The 22,561-nt window shown below is 41.4% G+C and overlaps 3 protein-coding genes and 1 non-coding gene across 6 annotated transcripts in view; 3 read left to right on the top strand and 1 right to left on the bottom strand.

Moving 5' to 3' along the window:
• The first annotated feature begins 67 nt into the window (after positions 1-67).
• LOC135518996 (large ribosomal subunit protein eL24) lies at positions 68-2,866 on the top strand. Its single transcript, XM_064944017.1, has 6 exons — positions 68-155; positions 282-357; positions 681-791; positions 1,309-1,445; positions 1,802-1,865; positions 2,739-2,866. The coding sequence occupies exons 1-6, from the start codon at positions 151-153 to the stop codon at positions 2,817-2,819; spliced, it is 474 nt and encodes a 157-aa protein (XP_064800089.1). The 5' UTR covers positions 68-150; the 3' UTR covers positions 2,820-2,866.
• LOC135521436 (small nucleolar RNA SNORA23) lies at positions 887-1,066 on the top strand. Its single transcript, XR_010452571.1, has one exon. It is a non-coding gene; the product is annotated as a small nucleolar RNA SNORA23 (small nucleolar RNA).
• Positions 2,867-6,641: 3,775 nt separating the features above from the next.
• On the bottom strand, positions 6,642-12,539 carry LOC135518997 (mitochondrial pyruvate carrier 2-like). Its single transcript, XM_064944018.1, has 5 exons — positions 12,135-12,539; positions 8,307-8,347; positions 7,650-7,734; positions 7,427-7,538; positions 6,642-7,154 (listed from the first exon to the last, which is right to left on the bottom strand). The coding sequence occupies exons 1-5, from the start codon at positions 12,226-12,228 to the stop codon at positions 7,097-7,099; spliced, it is 390 nt and encodes a 129-aa protein (XP_064800090.1). The 5' UTR covers positions 12,229-12,539; the 3' UTR covers positions 6,642-7,096.
• A 484-nt stretch (positions 12,540-13,023) lies between these two features.
• LOC135518991 (DDB1- and CUL4-associated factor 6-like) overlaps positions 13,024-22,561 on the top strand; it is a 60,873-nt gene continuing 51,335 nt past the window's right edge. Inside the window, exon 1 of one of the 3 annotated variants that reach the window (XM_064944011.1) lies at positions 13,024-13,706. In XM_064944011.1, the coding sequence (XP_064800083.1) occupies positions 13,619-13,706 (88 nt within the window). In that variant the 5' untranslated portion in view covers positions 13,024-13,618. The remainder of the gene's footprint in view (positions 13,707-22,561) is intronic. The other 2 variants (XM_064944012.1, XM_064944013.1) reach the window with 2 other exon arrangements.

The raw sequence follows: 22,561 nt of genomic DNA, 5'->3' as shown, positions 1-22,561 counted from the left end.
TGATCCTGACTGGATGTAATGAAAAAAATACATGATGTGTAGATAAAAATCCGTAGATTTTTTTAAAATAAATAATTATGAAATCTCACCTATAACCTCGTTTCCGTTTCCGCCATCTTTCTTTCCGGTTTTGTGTCCTCCTCAGCCATCATGAAGTGAGTTTACGGAATAATATCTATTGCCATCAAATGTTTAAATTAAAACTTTTACCAATAAAAATGACATATTTTACACAAGTACACGTTGATCATCCATTCATGATTTATCTTAATCCGCTACAGGGTCGAGCTGTGCAGTTTCAGCGGGTATAAAATATACCCCGGCCATGGCGTCCGATACGCCAGGATAGACGGAAAGGTACGGCGATATGGTTGCTCTTCCTTCCTCTAATGCGGTTTAGTAATGTTTGGTTTCTCACGGTTGACCGCAATAAGCCGTGGCCGACATTGTGTTAATTCTAACAATAGAACTTTTCATGTCGTGTTTGTACTCTGTTCTTGATCTGTCCCGTGGACACCGACTATGCTAGATCTCCAGCTAGCTAGCTAACGTTAGAATCCAAGTTCTTGATCCACGTCAGGTTTAACATTACAACTAGCTAGACATGTAAGTTACATATCAACGTTGCCAAATATGCTACATATCACTGTGTAGTTTAACACCCCCTCTGACTTTCCCAGGTTTTCCAGTTCCTGAATGCTAAGTGTGAGTCTGCCTTCCTGGCTAAGAGGAACCCCAGACAGATCAACTGGACTGTGCTGTACAGGCGCAAACACAAGAAGGGCCAATCTGTAAGTACCTATCTAGTTATTGTCTATCATTTTCCCCGAACGCAGATTATACAATCTTAGTTCAGACATAGTGTGCCTTTTTGTTGTTGGCTGCGGGTGTGATGTGTGCGTGGTTGCCATCTGCGTTATGTACCGTCGCCAGGCTGTGTCTTACAGCTTGTCGGCAGTGCTCACTCCACACACCTGTGGCCATAAAGCCACTGGAGATCATAGTACTGGCTCTGTGAAGTCTTTGACTCCTTACCACTGGTCAGCCTCCATACTCTCCTACAAACCTTTATATGTTAGAAAGATGTTAGGGGTTATGTGAATACATCTGTGATTGTTACTGTTCATTTAGCAAGAACGGTACTGTCAATGAGTATTCATATAGGTCGAGTTCAGCTACATGAGTGACACTTAAATGTCTCTATTCTCCTGTGTTGTGCCTATTGATACTCATCAACACTACCAAACTGCCCGTATCTGATCCAGAATGTGTTCCCGACTGCATGTTGTCTATTTCCTGTGCTAACAGGAAGAGGTGACAAAGAAGCGCACACGTCGTGCTGTGAAGTTCCAGAGGGCCATCACCGGCGCCTCCCTGGCTGAGATCATGGCCAAGAGGAACCAGAAGCCTGAGGTCCGCAAGGCCCAGCGTGAGCAGGCCATCAGGTGAGGACCCGACTCAACCCCACCAAAACTAAGCTTCACCAGAAACTTTTCTTTAGATGTAAAATGGCAATAGCTGGCATGTTGGTGCCAAATAAATTAACTGTCTACTCCTGTGGGGCACTTAATGTGTGGTGTTCAAAAAGTAAGTTTCTGTCAAGTTTGACATGTGAAGCACATGTAGCTGCTGTTCACACTGTGACACTGACACTTGCTGTGATACTGTTTTAAGTGTAAGATGGAATGGTGAATTGTCAGTCAGGTTTTATTCTCTCATCACTTGTTATTTCTGCAGTCTGGACTCGTGTCTTGTTTTGCTTGTGTGGAATGGGCCTAATTTTTATCATTCTGGTCTCCAGAGCTGCCAAGGAGGCCAAGAAGGCAAAGCAGACAACCAAGAAGCCCTCTGCCGCTGGTGCTAAGGTAAGATGGCAATATAGATATGTGTTTATATGACGGTGTGAATCTGATTGTTCAGAAGCCTATAAGAAACCTTTATGATCTGCATTTATAAAACACAGCAAGGTTTCTCTGTATTTTAATTTGTCTGTGAAATTCAGATTCAGATAGATAGTTCAACTGTCGTACGTAATCAGAAGCCAAAATGTAAAATTTTACTCCAATTTTGGTAAACAAAGTGTATATAAAACACTACAGCCTCAACATGGGTTAAACTATAATTGTGATATCGTGGATGGTCAGTCCTTGCATCCATAGGTCTGTCTATGAATTTGAGTTGTTGCGTTTTTTCAGCCCATCCCTCAGCTTTTTACTGAAACGGGCAGGGTGTATAAGTGTTTCTCCTGCTTGTTGCCCCTTTAAAGGTACACTCAGGCTTACAAAGTAAAACATTGGCAGTATTGGGTCGACTTCCGCAACCGAACGATGCTGCACGTTCTCCTCAGCAGTTGTCATGTTGCAGAAAAGGGAAGGGGAAATGGCTCTTTAGGAACTCAGTTGCATCCTCTTGCATCGCTCTCTGCTCCCGAGTGGCGCAGCAGTCTAAGGCACTGCATCTGTGCTAGAGGCATCACTACGACCCTGGTTCGATCCCGGGCTGTATCACAAGTTGCTGTGATCGGGAGTCCCATAGGGCGGTGCACACTTGGTCCAGCGTCGTTCGGGGAAGGGTTGGCACCTATGGTTTTATTTTATGCTTGGAGTTCTAATGGTACCAAGTGGTTTATCAAGAGCTGCGATGAACTGCATAACCCTAGCACTGTGGTCAGGTACTGAATTGGATTCCAAAGGTGGTTAGGACTTTGTCTAATCTGAGTACTTTGTCTCCCTCTGTAGGCCCCTGCCAAGGCAGCACCCAAACCCAAGGTGGCAAAGCAAATGAAAGTCAATGCACCTCGCGTTGGAGGAAAACGCTAAACCTTTTTGCTTTGTTGGTTGTGAAATAAACTTTATTGGTAAACAAAGATGTTTGGTTGGGCTGTGTGATCTCATGTTTGTCGGTGCTTTTCTTTTCTATATTTGTGTAATTGACAGTTGTCTGACCTGGTAAGGTCATACACCCTGAACTGTCTTTCCTTACTCGTGTTATGTTTCAATGTCACATACACAAGTATAGTGAAAAGCCTTTCTTGCAAGCTCTAAACCCAACAATGCAGTCATCAATAACAATGTAATACTAAAAATAAGGTAGAACAAAAACAAACAAGCTATAAAAATAGGAACACAGAGTAAGCATACTAAATACAGGGTCGGTTCGAGTACGATTTATAATGTGCAGGGATACTGGATCGACGAGTGACTTCAGAAAGTATTTATACCGCTTGACTTATTCCACATTTTGTTACTTTTACATTTTGAATTCAGGATGTATCACCCATCTACACACTGACAAAGTGAAAACATGTTTTCATAAACGTCTATAAGCTCTTCACGCGCAGTAAAATTGGTGGTTGATTGTTGCTAGACAGCCATTGTCCGGTCTTGTAGATTTAAGTCAGAACTGTAACTCGGCCACTTGAACATTCACTGTGTTCTTGGTAAGCAACACCTGTGTAGGTTTGGCCTTGTGTTTTAGGTTATCATACTGAAAGGTGAATTCTTCTCCCAGTGTCTGGACAGAAGACAACCAGGTTCTCATCAAGGATTTTGCCTGTGCTTTGCTCCATTCAGTTATCTTTTTCATCTTAACTCCCCAGTCCTTAACAACTTATAAGTATACCTATAACAGGATGCATGTTTTGGAATATATTTTTTTATTCTGTTCATGTTTCCTTCTCACCCTGTCAATTAGGTTAGTATTGTGGATTAACAACAATGTTGCGCCACTATCAGTTTTCTCCTATCACAGCCAATCAACTCAAACGGTTTTAAATTCGCCATTGGCCTTATGGTGAAATCCGTGAACGGTTTCTTTCTCCATCTGAGTTCGGAAGGACGCCTGTATCTTTGTAGTGACTGGGTGTATTGATGCACCTTCCAAAGTGTAATTACTTCACCATGCTCAAATGGATATTCAGTGTCAGGTAAAAAATACTATACCAATGGGTGCACTTTTTCACGAGACATTGGATAACCTCCCTGGTATTTGGTTAAATCTGTTTGACATGCACTGCTCAACTGAAGACCTTACAGTTCATGTGTGGGGTAGTTGTTCAAAAATCATGTTAAACACTTGTTCTACACCGAATCCATGCAACATGTGACTGAAGTGTTTTTTATTTAAACATTTTTACTCCTGAACGTTAGGCTTGCCATTAAATGGATTGAATATTTATTGACTCAAGACATTTCATCTTTTCATTTTTATTTATTTGTAAAAAAAATAAATACTCCACTTTGACATTATGGGGTATTGTGTGTAGGCCAGTGACACATCTCTATTTAATCCATTTTAAATTCAGGCTGTAAAACAAACTAGGAACATTCTAGGACTGTGAACTGTATGTATAGGGGAAGGTGACTAGGCCGCAGCATGTAGGTGTGTGTAGAGTCAGTATACATTTATGTGCATAGGAGTATTAGTGTGTGTAAAGAATGCAAATATAAGAATACAATAGAACGGTCAACTCAGTCCATGTAGCCATTTTGTTAGCTTTTTACCTGGGGTCGGCCCATCAGGGAGTCCAGTTGTAGAGGGAGTTTCTTTCCCTGGGTCCTAAGCATGGTGATGAGCTTGGAGGGGACAATGGTGTTGAATGCTGAGCTGTAGTCAATGAACAGCATTTTCACATAGGTATTCCTCTTATCTAGGTGGGTGAGTGCAATTGAGATTGCGTCGTCTATGGATCTGTTGGGGCGCTATGCAAATTGGAGTGGGTCTCGTGTCAACTGTGACTAAGTTGGTGTTGAGACAACTTCCACCTAGTACAGCCAGGGGAGTCTGGGTCTCTTTGGTTCTTCCTTCTTTTGAGTTTTTCCGTAACACTGCTTATACAGGCACTTTAGTTGTCTAGGTTACCGCAAAGCACAGGCTGCATTTACACAAGCAGCCCAATTCTTAACTTTTTATAAATCAGATCAGCACTGAAAAAGATCGGTTAGAAGACCAATTAGTGAAAAGAAATATCAGAATTGGGCTGCCTGTGTAAACGCAGCCTTAGTGACATGTTGAAAAGGTTTTGCATATACAAAGGTGGACCAATAAATTGGTAACTTATTTTTGATCCCATCTTTAGCATGTGAAACTGTTTTTCACAGTATAATGTGAAAAACCCCCCACTGCAAATGATGTAGAGGCATGAATGTTTCAGTTGGTCCCCACCCTTGTGCCAAGTTACATATGCCTCAATTTGCAATTCAGGTCCAAACACATACTCGCTCTCCCTGTCCAAACAATCTATCATACACTTTCTGCTCAGGAATGAAACTGATCATAGACATTAAAGATACAACCTCGACATAAGTGCCTGTTCATGTTTCAGTGCATTGTGGACCAATGTATTTTGCCAGTTATTGTTATAGAATTTCAGAGATCAATGAACAAAATGACTTTCTAAATTCTCATCTAGTTACACTAACAGATTATGCGTCTCCCAACTACTGAGAACCAACCAATAGGAGACGAGGACCTTAACTACAGGGCCAATACATGTTGTCCTTCTTGGGTCCAAGTACCATGCCAGAGTCAGCCTCCAAGACTGCAACACATATGACAAATTACCAAAAGGTTCCTCCTAATGATCAGGGGGAAAAGGTGATTTCCTACTGGCATTTGAAACCATTGTCACCAAAAGCAACCACAAACTTCTACAGATGCACAATCGAGAGCATCCTGGCGGGCTGTATCACCTCCTGGTACGGCAACTGCTCCGCCCACAACCGTAAGGCTCTCCAGAGGGTATTGAGGTCTGCACAACGCATCACCGGGAGCAAACTACCTGCCCTCCAGGACACCTACACCACCCGATGTTACAGGAAGGCCATAAAGATCATCAAGGACAACACCCACCCGAGCCACTGCCTGTTCACCCCGCTATCATCCAGAAGGCGAGGTCAGTACAGGTGCATCAAAGCTGGGACCGAGAGACTGAAAAACAGCTTCTATCTCAAGGCCATCAGACTGTTAAACAGCCACCACTAACATTGAGTGGCTGCTGCCAACACACTGACTCAACTCCAGCCACTTTAATAATGGGAAATTATGTAAAATATATCACTAGCCACTTTAAACAATGCTACCTAATATAATGTTTACACACCCTTCATTATTCATCTCATATGTATACGTATATACTGTACTCTATCATCTACTGCATCCTTATGTAATACATGTATCACTAGCCACTTTAACTATGCCACTTTGTTTACATACTCATCTCATATGTATATACTGTAGTCAATACCATCTACTGTATCTTGCCTATGCTGCTCTGTACCATCACTCATTCATTTATCTTTATGTACATATTCTTTATCCCCTTACACTGTGTATAAGAAATTTGTTTTGGAATTGTTAGATTACTTGTTGGTTATTACTGCATTGTCGGAACTAGAAGCACAAGCATTTCGCTACACTCGCATTAACATCTGCTAACCATGTGTATGTGACAAATAAAATTTGATTTGAACAAAAGTCTACAGTTAAAAGCTATATGAAATGTTTTTTTTTACCTGATTTATTGGTTAAAGCATTTACTACACGTGGAAGGAACAGTCACATGGTATGCATGTACGGTTGAATCATCCTACTGATATAGTTAAAATTTATGAAAATAGTAGAATAAGCATATGGGATGAAAGTGACTTTAAAAACTTTTTTAATTTTGGGGAGACATTCTTTTTAACCACAATCAACACAGATCCAAGACCTTCCTTGTTTGGAAACCACTGCATGAGGAATGACGACTACTCAAAGAAATAATGGAAAAAAATGCAACACTTCCCAAAAAGTGCATGCTAAACATTAATCATGAACAAATTAAAAAGAGTCATGCCATTTGTTGTATGAAGTAAAACTTAAATACTACAGCTTGTGCGTAGATGACAAACATTTGAGTGTTTGGTAAGGGTTAATATGCCATTATAAACCCTGAAGAAATCCAGGCAAATTACATGATCTACAGCAAGGAAACATTGTTTTTTTTCTACTGTAAAATCGAGTGAGGATGGAAAAGTGATGGAGGGGCTTAGAGGGACTGGGTTTGTGCCGGTGATAAGCTCCCTTACAGTCCATGGAGATGGACTGGTGACATAATTCAAGACTCTGCTGAGGCAGCTTCCTCCTTTGCTAGTGCCTTTTTCCCTTGTTCATACCTGTAGTGTGAAAGGGGATAACGGAAGAGAGGAAAATAAACTTGAGGTTTATGTACATTTATTAAAATACATTTTCCCTTATATGTCAAGGAAATAAAAGCTAAACATTAAAAAAATAAAAAAGTAAAACAATTGTTTTTTTATGAGCCTCCGGGTTGATTCCTAAAGAACTTACAAAGGACAGAAAAATGTAATGTGGCTGTTTATGGAGAAGCCAAATGTATAGGTCAGGTCTTCATTCTATTTCTGCACTCTAAGAGAGATTCACTTACTGGAAGATCCTGTAGAGCTGGGATATTCCAGCACTACCCACAAATAAATTGACAGCAAAGAGGTTCCAGTTCTTTGGAATGATGACCAAAGAGTATCTGGACCAGGTCAGACCTGAGAAAGTGGGAAAAGTGATTAGTTAATGAGTGAAGTTGTTTATTTGACTGAAGGATTAATTTACACTATACCTGTCACTCACTGAATAATATAGGTACTCCACTATACCTGTGGCTGTCAGTACAGCAGACTGGGAAAAGCTCAGTTTCTCAGCTGGTCGACTCATATCTGCCAGACCAGCCCCGACCAGACCCTATAGAGATGAGGAGAGGCATGGGACTTGAAATTTGTTTCATTAGACAATACAGTGCCTTGCGAAAGTATTCGGCCCCTTGAACTTTGCAACCTTTTGCCACATTTCAGGCTTCAAACATAAACTGCTGTTCACAAATGCTCTCCATCCAACCTCACTGAGCTCGAGCTGTTTTGCAAGGAGGAATGGGAAAAAATTTCAGTCTCTCGATGTGCAAAACTGATAGAGACATACCCCAAGCGACTTACAGCTGTAATCGCAGCAAAAGGTGGCGCTACAAAGTATTAACTTAAGGGGGCTGAATAATTTTGCACGCCCAATTTTTCAGTTTTTGATTTGTTAAAAAAGTTTGAAATATCCAATAAATGTCGTTCCACTTCATGACTGTGTCCCACTTGTTGTTGATTCTTCACAAAAAAAATACAGTTTTATATCTTTATGTTTAAAGCCTGAAATGTGGCAAAAGGTTGCAAAGTTCAAGGGGGCCGAATACTTTCGCAAGGCACTGTACCTTCAAACATGTTTACATTTAGATAAGGCAATAGCTCAAGCTTAGCAAATCCAGCCCTTACCCATTTGAACATCGGGGCCCAGAAGAAAATAGTCTTTGGACCTGGAATTAGAGAAGACACAATCCATGAGAAAATTGATTACAGAACATAGAATAGACAATTCTCAGCAAATTCTCAGTTCAGGGCAGGGAAATCTTAAACACTTAACTTGAGTGATGCTTGTGGATGGGTATGCCTAAACTATTTTCATTGTTCTGCTATCTATCCCATTGGTAACCAAATATGGCTAAATGACCTCTGAGTAACATCTCACACTCCATGAATAAGATGATACTCAGAGATTTTTTTTAACACCTGTAATCTAGAGCTAAAAATGGCCTTAAATGATAACATTTTTTTTTTTTTAAATAAGCTTTTTTTACATAGTGGTGCAGCCAGTCCACACAGTGCCCTTCTTTGGGGAGAACCTTGGCATGGACAAAAAGCTTCCACATGCAATATGCTAACACCATCATTGTCTGCTCTGAATCTAATCTACCATCTCCATCAGAAAACACTTGGCTCCAGCTGCACAATGAAGAGGAGGGAAGAGAACTCTGTTTTAACCAATCATCTTGCAGGGAGTTGGGCCCCACCCCTCATGTGGTCAAAACTTTCTTCCCTGGTCGCTGTGTTCTGTTCTCCAATAGCAATGATAGAGTGCTGACAACTTTAGTCTGAACTTTAGTCTGCATTGAAAGATAAACATTGACTATACAAGAAGAGTTCATGCAGTGATAAGTCAACAATAATCAAATCAGGGCATTAGTCCTCCTAACCAGCAGTCTTATACCAATTTAAGTTACAATTCAAGCATTAGGCTAATTATTTTTTCTCCAAATATTTTGACCAACAAGAAAAGATGTAAAAACAAGGGTTGGCTGTGTCAGCTTGTGCCCCAATCTAATGCTACGTTCACATTAGCAGTTTGAAGTGACTCAAGTCCTATTTTTTTGCATATCCAATTATAAATCGGTCCTTTTTCCTGCAGTCTGAACAGCTGAAAAGCACACGGAATCAGAAACTTCAACACACATTTCAAACCACCTCCGTAGGCGGTTTGAAGTCAGATACAAACCTGATTCCTGTCCATGTGACTTGTCTGAACGGTCAAATCCAATGGTTTCTAGACTTTTGGCATATCGTGTTGCTTGCTAGTTCTGTTGACAGTTTTTTTTTTTTTACCTTTATTTTACTAGGCAAGTCAGTTAAGAACAAATTCTTATTTTCAATGACGGCCTAGGAACAGTGGGTTAACTGCCTGTTCAGGGGCAGAACGACAGATTTGTACCTTTTCAGCTCGGGGATTTGAACTTGCAACCTTTCGGTTACTAGTCCAATGCTCTAACCACTAGGCTACACTGCCGACAAGAATGTGGTAGCTAAATAGCTTGTTAATTGTTCACAAACAAATGAGTGAATGTGCTAGGAAGAAACAGCTACCTTCGGAGCTAGAAACAGAGCTGCCATGTCTATTGTTGCCATTTTCTACCTTGCTAGCTAGTTGACTGCTGTGGCTAGCTAAAACGTTCTTGTTTTGAAAGTTGGATTATCTTATCATTTGAGGCTATAAAAAGTGTTTTTACAGTATGGTTTTAACAATTCAAAGTAACTGGGAAATGTACACGACAGGCATTGTGGTCACCTCAGCTTGCTATATAACTTCTGAGGGATAGGAAGCACGAGCACCACCACCGATCAGCCTCCACCACTGCACACACACCCATCATTATTATGACAACTAGATTAGCCATGTCAGCAAATGACTGCTGTCTGAACACACACATCTGATTTGGTCACTTTCTGTTTGGACAGTCAGTATTCCAAAATGCATAACACACACACACACACACACTATTTGAGCATTAAGGCCTGCAATGCGACGGCATTCAAAAAATGCCATCATTTGTTTTTTTGTTGATTGTGGTGCAAAAAGATGTCTCATGCACCGCTCCAGAATCTCTCAAAAGTGTTCAATTGGGTTGAGATCTGGTGACAGGCAGACCGACACACTTTAAACCCCCTATGCTCCTTTGGCTGCGTTTACACAGGCAGCCCATTTCTGAAATGTGTTCCACTAATTGCTCTTTTGACCAATTACATCAGATCCTTTTCAGAGCAGATTTGATGGGTCAAAATACCAATTAGTGAAAAATATCCGAATTGGGCTGGCTGCCTGTCTAAACGGAGCCAAGGTAATGCCCATCAGGGCATTATTATACATGACACTAAGCATGATGGGATGTTAATGGCTTAATTAACTCAGGAACTACACCTGTGTGGAAGCACTTGCTTTCAATATACTTTGTAGCCCTTATTTACCCAAGTGTTTACTTTATTTTGGCAATTACCTGTAGGCCTACATAGGCTGCTATGCAACAGGTTTGACCAGTGTTACAGGTTTGGCCAATCACATATTTTTTCTGCCAAAGGCACATACATGTAACTGCCAAAATAAAGGAAACACAAACTAAGTGTCTTAATAGGGGCCCCGAGCCGCTTCAATGCACCTTGGCATAGATTGTCTGGAACTCTATCGGGAGGAATGCAACACCATTCTTCCACAAGAAATTCCATAATTTGGTATTTTGTTGATGGTGGTGCTGTCTCAGGCACCGCTCCAGAATCTCCCATAAGTGTTCAATTGGATTGAGATCTGGTGACTGACACACACACTTCAAACCCCCTATGCTCCTCTGAGACTCCTCTTTCAAAGTCGCTGAGATCTGTTCTTCTAGCCATGGTAGCAACTGGGCATTTTTATACATGACCCTAAGCATGATGGAATATTTTATTTGCTTAAATATCTCAGGAACCACACCTGCTTACTTTGGATCCCTAAATTACCAAGATGTCCTTTATTTGGTCAGTTATCTGTAGTACACTGCATTATATAGTGATTGTTGGCATCATTAATAAAACACTGCTAAGGACAAATGTATGGGACTTATAATAACACATCCTATCACCTGTGCAGAATTGAGTCTGTCCTCTCACAAGATATATACAGGTTATAGAAAGGAAAACAGATTTTGTAAGGACAAAGGTTAGTTAACAGCCGTAGCTAAATTTACTGGTTTAGTAGTGTTCAAAGACAGCAAATTTTTACAAGCAGTTCGCTCTCCGCATTGATTTTCTAAAAACATACAACTACTTATTCTGTAAGGAACCATGCAAATGCTGAAAATCTAATTGCTATACTTAGCTTCCATTCGCTTTGGTACTGCATTCCAGACAATCCTATCACTCACACAAAGCTCCACGCGACCCCCTGCAACCCCCTGAGGTCTATGCCTGCAACCACGCTCATGTAGCCAGCTCTGTGTACCATTGACTGCACAGTACTCAATGGGATAACTAATCTGCAAAACTATTGTGGCATCTATTGAGACACCTGAAACCCCACCTCTTCAAGGAATACCTAGGATAGGATAAAGCAATCCTTCTCACCCCCCCCCCCCCCTTAAATGATTTAGATGCACTATTGTAAAGTGGCTGTTCCACTGATGTCAGAAGGTGAATTCACCAATTTGTAAGTCGCTCTGGATAAGAGCGTCTGCTAAATGACTTAAATGTAAATGTAATGTAATGCATCTCTTTGCAGATTGAGGCGCCGCCATGACACATTTGTTTGGGATAAAAACACAGAGCAGCGACATTAGATAAAATATTGCTTGCACACATCATCAAAATATGTAGGAAGAGATTGACATCATTCATGAACTAGACCAAGGCCACTTCAGCAACAACAGCGGTCATCAATGTGTACCGTCCTCAATTTGGTCTAGACGCACGCCAGTTGCTGATAAGCTAACGCTAGCTGTCACAGTCAAATAGCATTTACATTACCTGCAGGGTGATTGTAGAGAGGTCTCAGTTTTGCTGGCAACATTAGTCCGATCTTATCCAGCAGTTTGTGATAGGAAACTCTCATCGCAGCCATGTTTGCAAAAGGCTAATGTTGCTGTCTAACGTTTGCTACACCTGACCTAGCAAGCTAGCTAGCTTGCTAAATACGTAGCCACAAAGGTAAATTCGTTCGACTTTGACACTTGAGTATTGGTATTGCCCTATATCTAATATTCGCAGCAATGTAGTCATAAAACGGTTCGGGAAAAATGTCAAAGGCGTTGTAATACTTTCGACCTTCTAATGCAAACCTATTGGCATGTAGCTAGCAGTGCTCATTCCCGGTGGCCTTGATTTGAGAGCTTTTACAAGGTGGTGACTTTTCTTCACAGCGCAACCTATCTAGCACAGTACCACAACAAGACGCTCCTAATTCCTATTGGTGTGTTTGGGCCAATCCTCCGAACGTGATTGGTGTACCACAGTCCAGTGCCATCCATTTAGCGACAGCAGATAGAGACGGGCGGCACGTTCGACCAGACTCTACCATTTGTTCATCTGGCTACACAATCCTGTATTAATATGATGCCACTTTACTACAGTATCGCGCAATTATAACTATATTATATATAATAGACTCAACTGGATTTTCAACTAATTGTTAGAGAGACTGTAGCTTCTAAACCCAGAGGCGCATCATCGCGAGACTTCCGGGAACGCTTGTGAAACAGACCAGAAAGACCAGGTCGGGGTTTGAGAAGTGACAAATATTCCATTTTCTCGAAATCAAAGGGCAAAACCTAGATTCGAGCCGGTGTCTTCAGTAGTTAAACATGGTATTACTCCAACCTCGTGATAGTGACAAACTGATACGTTTTAATGTGTCAGAAACAATTTTATATCGAATGAGTGCCTTTGAATTGACGTCCGGTACATGCGCAGTTCGGCGAGAGACGACTGTTATACCATATGTTGTTTATAACTGAACCTTGTTCTATATGTGGTAAATACGTACTTCTGCTCATGTGCTTAACTAGGCAACGTCGCCATGACATCACCTACAAGTGTAAACGGCGATTTCAATTGGAGAGCAGTTTCTGTCAATCATACTGTACTGACTTTGTCTACTCCTTGCGGGCTGCGTCATACTGCTGCAATGTTGACGGTCTCGATTAATATTATCGAGCATAGAAATAGAACGCATAGAACGCCCCGCACACCATCGTTGTTTCAACCAGGGAGTTCGACACAACAAGAGAGAGAAGTAGAGCCACCCAAATAACATCAGAGGAATAAAGCGACCGAAGAGAGGCTGCGATAAACATAGCCGTATATAGCTTAGCACGCATGCTAACGTTGGCTTCTAGTTAGCTAGCTACGTCGCAACGGCCACGCAGAGAACAACATCAGAAGGCGATAGTTAGAAGACAGTGTTTACAACTGTATTTCAATGGTATTTTTACATAAAAGCAGGTTCGAGCATTATGTCCTGCTCTGGTAACCTGGTTTGGGATGTTAACAAGCGTTCCATTGGATATAATGACCCGAATGCTGTCAGGATCAACTACTTAGGTAAGAGCGCCTGCCTGTGTCCAAAATAATTTGCAATAACACACACAGCTACAGTGAACGTCGACCAGTTAGTTAGCTATGTTTTCGATTAGATTACTAACATGTGAAATACAAGCTGACAACAATGCAGCGAACTTGTTTCCCCACTTCAGACACCAATGGCGTTGATTGGTTTAATTGCAATGATCGCTTGCCTTTCCGCGTGGGCAGCTTGCTATTCTGTAACAATACCCCTCTTGCCACAGCAAGCTAGCAATGCCTTTTTAGGTAGCTATAGCTAACTAGCACAATTGCTGATTTTGTGCCAGTTCCCTTTGGTGAAAGTGGAGGTTATTAAAATAACTGTGGTTACATTTCATTTGTGAATTTAAATATCCGAATTGGATGTTTGATTGACCAATTCTTTCCTCGCATAGGTTACAAGTTGTAGCTGGAGGAAATGTCTATATGCACCTGCTGTCTAGTCTACCCTTTGTCCTTACAAAATCAAGAATAATGGCTGGTTATTTTAAGACGACGTTTCTGCAGAATATAGAGAACGAGTTTCAGGCCTAGTCATCCGGAGTTTTGATTATTGCAATTTGCCCACTTGCTAATGAAATTAGTAGAGCTGCCAAATCTCACGCAGTAGCCTAGAGACACACGTATTTGAGCCTTTTATCACGCTCACTCGATACATCTTATCTCACACATCGAAAAGTAGTGGTTTTATTTTTCTAATTAATCCAGTATATTCAATGCGTTAACTGTGCTGCAAATTGTTTAGAAATCGGAGCATCGACACTTCCAATTTAATAACATCACGAGCGGAACCTTTATTATTATTATTATTATTGGCCTGTCTTGCAACAGCATTGTGAACCGCGGCACATTAAAGCATATGATTGGTCTAGTTATGTAATGAATCAAGGTGATTGGATGCGCGTTTTAAAGAAAAAGCCCCTCAAGATTAGAAGAGTTGAATGGAGAGATTTTGTCAACGACATTATTTTGCTGTTACTCCCTATTGCAAAATGCAGCCTTTTGACAGCATGTACTGAAGTCGATTTAATCCATATTTGTTTAGTCCCCTCGTTTGGTGATTGACATTTAGGCTGTGACAACGAAAAGGCAGCAGACAGACCTACAGTATGTTTTAGCAGGGAAGTTTGGTGGGGTCATTGGTATTAATACGTGTCACATACCAGTTTGCAAACAATGTAGTAAAAAAAATAATAATAATAGAGTTAATAAAGCATTATACAAACATGGTCTCTTTTTTTTTCTTCTCGAGTAAGGCCGTTCCAAAATGCAGGTGTTCAGCCTAGCTCAGTATTCTGTCACTCATTTTTTAATATAACTTTTATTTATTTAACTAGGCAAGTCAGTTAAGAACAAATTCTTATTTACACTGACGGCCTAACCCGGACAACGCTGGGCCAATTGTGCACCGCCCTATGGGACTCCCGATCACGGACGGTTGTGAAACAGCCTAGATCTGAAGTGATGCAGTGACTTAGGAGCCACTCATGGGGACACTGTCACCGCAAAATCGAGGGGATAGCTTGAAAATTCAAGCCCCTTGGGTGCTGCCATAGAGTTACAATTGAAGTGCCCATCCAAGAAGGCTCAAGGTCATTGGCCACAGATAAGTTGACACCAAATCATGTTATCTTCCATTGCTTTGATTGGACTGATCATGTCAACATCATCATTTCAAAATCTTAGCTAGCAGTCATCATCATGAATCAAGCTGACAATCTACTCGCAAATACTTTTCAATCCTTGTCATATCAAGAGAAATTATAGATACAGTGTATCGGTGCTCATCGGCCATTGGACATAAACATTACACAACAAATTCAACAATGAGCTGTTTTGGAAGGAATCATTGGCTATATCTAATAATCACTCGCCTGATATACAGTGGAGTGGGGATGTGGTCCAAGTCTGGGTTTACGGGTCTATTTTCTAAGCTTAAAAGGATACACATTCAACATGGGTGCACCTCAGCCACGCTCAAGGTCCTAAACGATATCTTAACCGCCATCGATAAGAAACATTTCTGTGCAGCCGTATTCATTGATCTGGCCAGGGCTTTCGTCAATCACCACATCCTCATCGGCAGACTCGACAGCCTTGGTTTCTCTAATGATTGCCTCGCCTGGTTCACCAACTACTTCCCTGATACAGTTCAGTGTGTCAAATCAGAGGGTCTGCTGTCCGGACCTCTGGCAGTCTCTATGGGGGTGCCACAGGGTTCAATTCTTGGACCGACTCTTCTCTGTATACATCAATGATGTTGCTCTTGCTGCTGGTGAGTCTCTGATCCACCTTTACACAAACGACACCATTCTGTATACTTCTGGCCCTTCTTTGGACATTGTGTTAACAACCCTCCAGGCAAGCTTCAATGCCATACAACTCTCCTTCCGTGGCCTCCAATTGCTCTTAAATACAAGTAAAACTAAATGCATGCTCTTCAACCGATCGCTGCCTGCACCTGCCCGCCTGTCCAACTTCACTACTCTGGACGGCTCTGACTTAGAATACGTGGACAACTACAAATACCTAGGTGTCTGGTTAGACTGTAAACTCTCCTTCCAGACCCACATCAAACATCTCCAATCCAAAGTTAAATCTAGAATTGGCTTCCTATTTCGCAACAAAGCATCCTTCACTCATGCTGCCAAACATACCCTTGTAAAACTAACCATCCTACCAATCCTCGACTTCGGCGAAGTCATTTACAAAATAGCCTCCAATACCTTACTCAACAAATTGGATGCAGTCTATCACAGTGCAATCCGTTTTGTCACCAAAGCCCCATATACTACCCACCATTGCGACCTGTACGCTCTCGTTGGCTGGCCCTCGCTTCATACTCGTCGCCAAACCCACTGGCTCCATGTCATCTACAAGACCCTGCTAGGTAAAGTCCCCCCTTATCTCAGCTCGCTGGTCACCATAGCATCTCCCACCTGTAGCACACGCTCCAGCAGGTATATCTCTCTGGTCACCCCCAAAACCAATTCTTTCTTTGGCCGCCTCTCCTTCCAGTTCTCTGCTGCCAATGACTGGAACGAACTACAAAAATCTCTGAAACTGGAAACACTTATCTCCCTCACGAGCTTTAAGCACCAACTGTCAGAGCAGCTCACAGATTACTGCACCTGTACATAGCCCACCTATAATTTAGCCCAAACAACTACCTCTTTCCCTACTGTATTTATTTTACTTATTTATTTATTTTGCTCCTTTGCACCCCATTATTTTTATTTCTACTTTGCACATTCTTCCACTGCAAATCTACCATTCCAGTGTTTTACATGCTATATTGTATTTACTTTGCCACCATGGCCTTTTTTTGCCTTTACCTCCCTTATCTCACCTCATTTGCTCACATCGTATAGAGACTTGTTTATACTGTATAATTGACTGTATGTTTGTTTTACTCCATGTGTAACTCTGTGTCGTTGTATGTGTCGAAGTGCTTTGCTTTATCTTGGCCAGGTCGCAATTGTAAATAAGAACTTGTTCTCAACTTGCCTACCTGGTTAAATAAAGGTGAAATAAATAAAAAACAATAGCCATACTGTCAATCCAGCATGACTTCTGTTGCGTTCAAAACAACTAGGAAATCTCAGACTTCTGTTGCGTTCAAAACAACTAGGAAATCTCAGACTTCAGTGCGTTCAAAACAACTAGGAAATCTCAGACTTCTGTTGCGTTCAAAACAACTAGGAAATCTCAGACTTCAGTGCGTTCAAAACAACTAGGAAATCTCAGACTTCAGTGCGTTCAAAACAACTAGGAAATCTCAGACTTCAGTGCGTTCAAAACAACTAGGAAATCTCAGACTTCAGTGCGTTCAAAACAACTAGGAAATCTCAGACTTCAGTGCGTTCAAAACAACTAGGAAATCTCAGACTTCAGTGCGTTCAAAACAACTAGGAAATCTCAGACTTCAGTGCGTTCAAGACAACTAGGAAATCTCAGACTTCAGTTCGTTCAAGACAACTAGGAAATCTCAGACTTCAGTGCGTTCAAAACAACTAGGAAATCTCAGACTTCAGTGCGTTCAAGACAACTGGGAAATCTCAGACTTCAGTGCGTTCAAGACAACTGGGAACCCGGGGAAAAAAGAAAGAAGCTCTGACTGAGAAAATACGTTTTGAATGGTCATCACACTCGGAATCGAAGTCAGGGAAACCTGAAGATCACTGACCTCATGATTCAACGCTGTTTTTTTCCTCGAGTTCCCAGTTGTCTTGAAAGTACCATAAATCCAGAGAATGCCAGACTTTGATGACAAAATTTGCCCACGAAGGACAGCCTCCTCTACCTTCCTGCACAATGAGTCCAAAAATGTATTGCATAAATGAGGTAATATGCCAGGGAGATACTGTAGCTAAGAAAGTAATACTAAGTCTATTAGAGGTCGACCGGTTATGATTTTTCAGAGTTTAAATAATGCATATCAAAGTGTTGGAGAAGAAAGTAAAAGTGCAATATGTGCCATGTAAGAAAGCTAACGTTTAAGTTCCTTGCTCAGAACATGAAAACATATGAAAGCTGGTGGTTCCTTTTAACATGAGTTTTCAATATTCCCAGGTAAGAAGTTTTAGGTTGTAGTTATTACAGGAATTATAGGACTATTTCCCTCTATACCATTTGTATTTCATATACCTTTGACTATTGGATGTTCTTATAGGCACTTTAGTATTGCCAGTGTAACAGTATAGCTTCCGTCCCTCTCCTCGCCCCTACCTGGGCTCGAACCAGGAACACATCGACAACAGCCATCCTCGAAGCAGCGTTACCCATGCAGAGCAAGGGAAACAACCACAGGCTCAGAGCGAGTGACGTTTAAAACGCTATTAGCGCACGCGAACTAGCTAGCCATTTCACTTCGGTTACACAAGCCTCATCTTGGGAGTTGATAGGCTTGGAGTCATAAACAGTGCAATGCTTGACGCACAACGAAGAGCTGCTGGTCAACACACGAAAGTGCTATTTAAATGAATGTTTACACGCCTGCTTCTGCCTACCACCGCTCAGTCAGATACTTAGATACTTGTATGCTCAGTCAGATTATATGCAACGCAGGACACGCTAGAGTAATACAGTAATATCATCAACCATGTGGAGTTAACTACCTATTGATTGTTTTTATAAGATAAGTTTAATGCTAGCTTGAAACTTACCTTGGCTTACTGCATTCGTGTAACAGGCAGTCTCCTTGTGGAGTGCACAAGGACTAGTTATCTGTAAGGTTGCAAGATTGCATCCCCCGAGCTGACAAGGTGAAAATCTGTCATTCTGCCCCTGAAGGAGGCAGTTTACCCACCATTCCTAGACCGTCATTGAAAATAAGAATGTGTTCTTAACTGACTTGCCTAGTTAAATAAAGATTAAATAAAGGTGTAAAAATAAATACATCTGTGTCCAAAAATTCAGATTGTTATGAAAACCTTAAATCGGCCCTAATTAATCGGCCATTCCGATTAATTGGTCGACCTCTAAAGTGTATGTTCTGTAGTAAGCTGTTAGTAGCCCATGTGCCTCACCCTCATAATTTAGCCTACTGTTCTGACTTGGTGGTGCACATAGCCTATAGCCTGTTTTAAAGAAATGTCATAATCGAATACTGTAAGAGCTTTCATTTTCTGATTTTTATCTGACCCTTTTATTTATCCTACGGTTTTGATTTGTGGTACAGAGGTCGTTCTTACAGTATTGTCTATGTTCTGAATTCTGTCGCTGTACATTTTAAAAGTGCTGAAGAAATATTCATATTTACGCCGTCCATCAGAGCTTGCTCATGAATGTCTTAATCTAAATGCTGGATTGCCTTTTATGAGCTCGTCGTCCCTTTATACCATATTTGAGGTTGAGTGAACTGTTTAGCTGGCAGACAAGGCTCCGCTGATGGCCAGGTGTAGCAGTGGTAATGTGTTGGGACTGCGGTTGGGCCTCTGCAGTTGGGACATCTTTATGTAGGCCCTAACAGTTTGTGGGCACTGTTTGTCACTGTTTTAGTGCAATTCATGTATTGTTTAGTGTTGCATGCCAGCAAAGCTACTACCCATCAACATTTTTTTTTTTTTTTTAGTTTAGTGTGTAATTTCTCATGCGGTCATGGCTGAAGACGGTGCAAATTCCTACTATTTGTGTCCAGGTTAAACGTGGGAAGTCCCTCATTATAAACAAACATTCTGTTAAATTCATGGTTATTGCAACATTTTCAAATCTATTAGAAGCGATTTAATAGACGAAACAACCATGTAATTTAACCAATTGACTGGCCAGAGATCAGGGCATTCATCAGCAAAGACGCCGTGCATGCTGATAGTATTTTGGACAACCAAATTGAAGTCAAAATGATTAATGAAGTGTGTCAGCTGTATGGTGATATGCGATTCATAACTAACTTACATTTTACTGGTACAACCAGTAGTAATAGGCCAACCAATAACACCACGACGGAATGCGTTTGAAGTGATGATGCCTTAACACTGCCTTAACCCTCTTGGGCATGGAGTTCACCAGAGCTTCACAGGTTGCCACTGGAGTCCTCTTCCACTCCTCCATCACGGAGCTGGTGGATGTTAGAGACCTTGCACTCCTCCACCTTCCATTTGAGGATGCCCTACAGATGCTCAATAGGGTTCAGGTCTGGAGACATGCTTGGCCTGTCCATCACCTTTTTCCTTAGCTTCTTTAGCAAGGCAGTGGTCGTCTTGGAGGTGTGTTTGGGATTGTTATCATGTTGGAATACTGCCCTTCGGCCCAGCTCTGCTTCAGTATGAAACAGTACATGTTGACATTCATGGTTCCCTCAATGAACTGTAGCTCCCCAGTGCCGGCAGCACTCATGCAGCCCCAGACCGTGACACTCCCACCCCCATGCTTGACTGTAGGCAAGACACACTTGTCTTTGTACTCCTCACCTGGTTGCCGCCACAAACGCTTGACACCATCTGAACCAAATACGTTTATCTTGGTCTCATCAGACCACAGGACATGGTTCCAGTAATCCACAACAGCCATACAGACAAATTTGATGCAGTGTACCGCGTATGGTCTGAGCACTGACAGGCTGACCCCCACCCCTTCAACCTTTGCAGCAATGCTGGCAGCACTCATTTGTCTATTTCCCAAAGACAACCTCTGGATATGACGCTGAGCACGCGCACTCAACTTCTTTGGTCGACCATGGCGAGGCCTGTTCTGAGTGGCACCTGTCCTGGAGTGGCCTAGCCAGTCTCCAGATCTCAACCCCAAAGAAAATCTTTGGAGGGAGTTGAAAGTCCGTGTTGCCCAGCAACAGCCCCAAAACATCACTGCTCTAGAGGAGATCTGCATGGAGGAATGGGCCAAAATACCAGCAACAGTGTGTGAAAACCTTGTGAAGACTTAAAGAAAACGTTTGACCTCTGTCATTGCCAACAAAGGGTATATAACTAAGTATTGAGATCAACTTTTGTTATTGACGAAAATACTTATTTTCCACCATAATTTGCAAATTCATTCATTAAAAATCCTACAATGTGATTTTCTGGATTTTTTTTTCTCATTTTGTCTGTCATAGTTGAAGTGTGCCTATGATGAAAATTACAGGCCTCATCTTTTTAAGTGGGAGAACTTGCACAATTGGTGGCTGACTAAATACTTTTTTGCCCCACTGTATGTACATATTCTCATTCACCCCTTTTTAGATTTGTGTGTATTAAGTAGTTAGATCACTTGTTAGATATTACTGTGCTGTCGAAACCAGAAGTACAAGCATTTTACTACACTCACATTAATATCTGCTAACCATATGTATTTGACCAATACAATTTGATTTTGTTATTGTGAAATTGGAAAGGAAATGAGCTTTAAACAGTAAAATCTTCCTGGGAAGCCAAACTCAGTCCCCTCTCTAGGGGTTATGAAATTAACAGAGCAAATCTCACTCCTATCTGCTTTTTTTTCTTCTTTTTTTTTAAGTTGGCAGCCCTGAATTAGTAAATATGATTGAAGACATTCTTCTGTCTGTCTATCAAACCTTGGCATTTGATGGCAAGAAACAATGTAAACATTTAACATAAAACCATTGCTGAACTTGAACTATGTGCAATCACTAACATCCAGACAGGTCAAATGCTCTCTTTCGCCGTCTCTCTTTTCATTTCTTAGACAATTTTCCAATGTTTATCTCCCACTGGGTTCTGGCATCTGTTAGAGGATGGGCGATACTAAAGAATTTATGCTCATGTTTAAAATCAGTTTGAAGTAACTGAAAAAAATCAGTCCTATCCTAAATGAATGAGGAAGAACCCATACAGCAGCTAATTGGGATCCATAATAAAACAACAAATCGGGGCCATGGTGTCTTGTGTATTTTCAAACCCATTCTTTTTCCCCCCCGTATCAAATGTTATTAGTCACATGCACCGTATACAACAGTTGTAGACCTTACAATGATGCTTTCTTACGAGCCCCTAACCAACAATGCAGCGCTCAGTCTAGTGTTGATATGTACAGATAGAACATTCAACACATGCAGTAGACCCCATACACATTAGCTCTCCCTCCTACCCATCCAGTTCTCCACTCTGCGTGTGTGTGTGTGTGTGTGTGTGTGTGTGTGTGTGTGTGTGTGTGAGTGAGACGGGGCCATGAATTTAATAATTGATCATAATCTTTGACACCCTGTTGGATTTCACAGAACTACAGCACAAACATCATCATTGCTTCCTTCCGCCCAGACACGGCTCTCCATTAATCTCAGTTACGTTTCATGTGTGACAGATTTAATTGAGACACAACATGAGCACATGTTGGAGGATTCCGTAAGAAAAACCCACAGCCAAAGCTTTAAAATCAGA

Source organism: Oncorhynchus masou, chromosome 29 (genome assembly GCF_036934945.1).
Source record: "Oncorhynchus masou masou isolate Uvic2021 chromosome 29, UVic_Omas_1.1, whole genome shotgun sequence".
In the NCBI taxonomy this organism is placed as follows: domain Eukaryota; kingdom Metazoa; phylum Chordata; class Actinopteri; order Salmoniformes; family Salmonidae; genus Oncorhynchus; species Oncorhynchus masou.
This window is presented reverse-complemented; position numbering and strand designations above follow the sequence as displayed.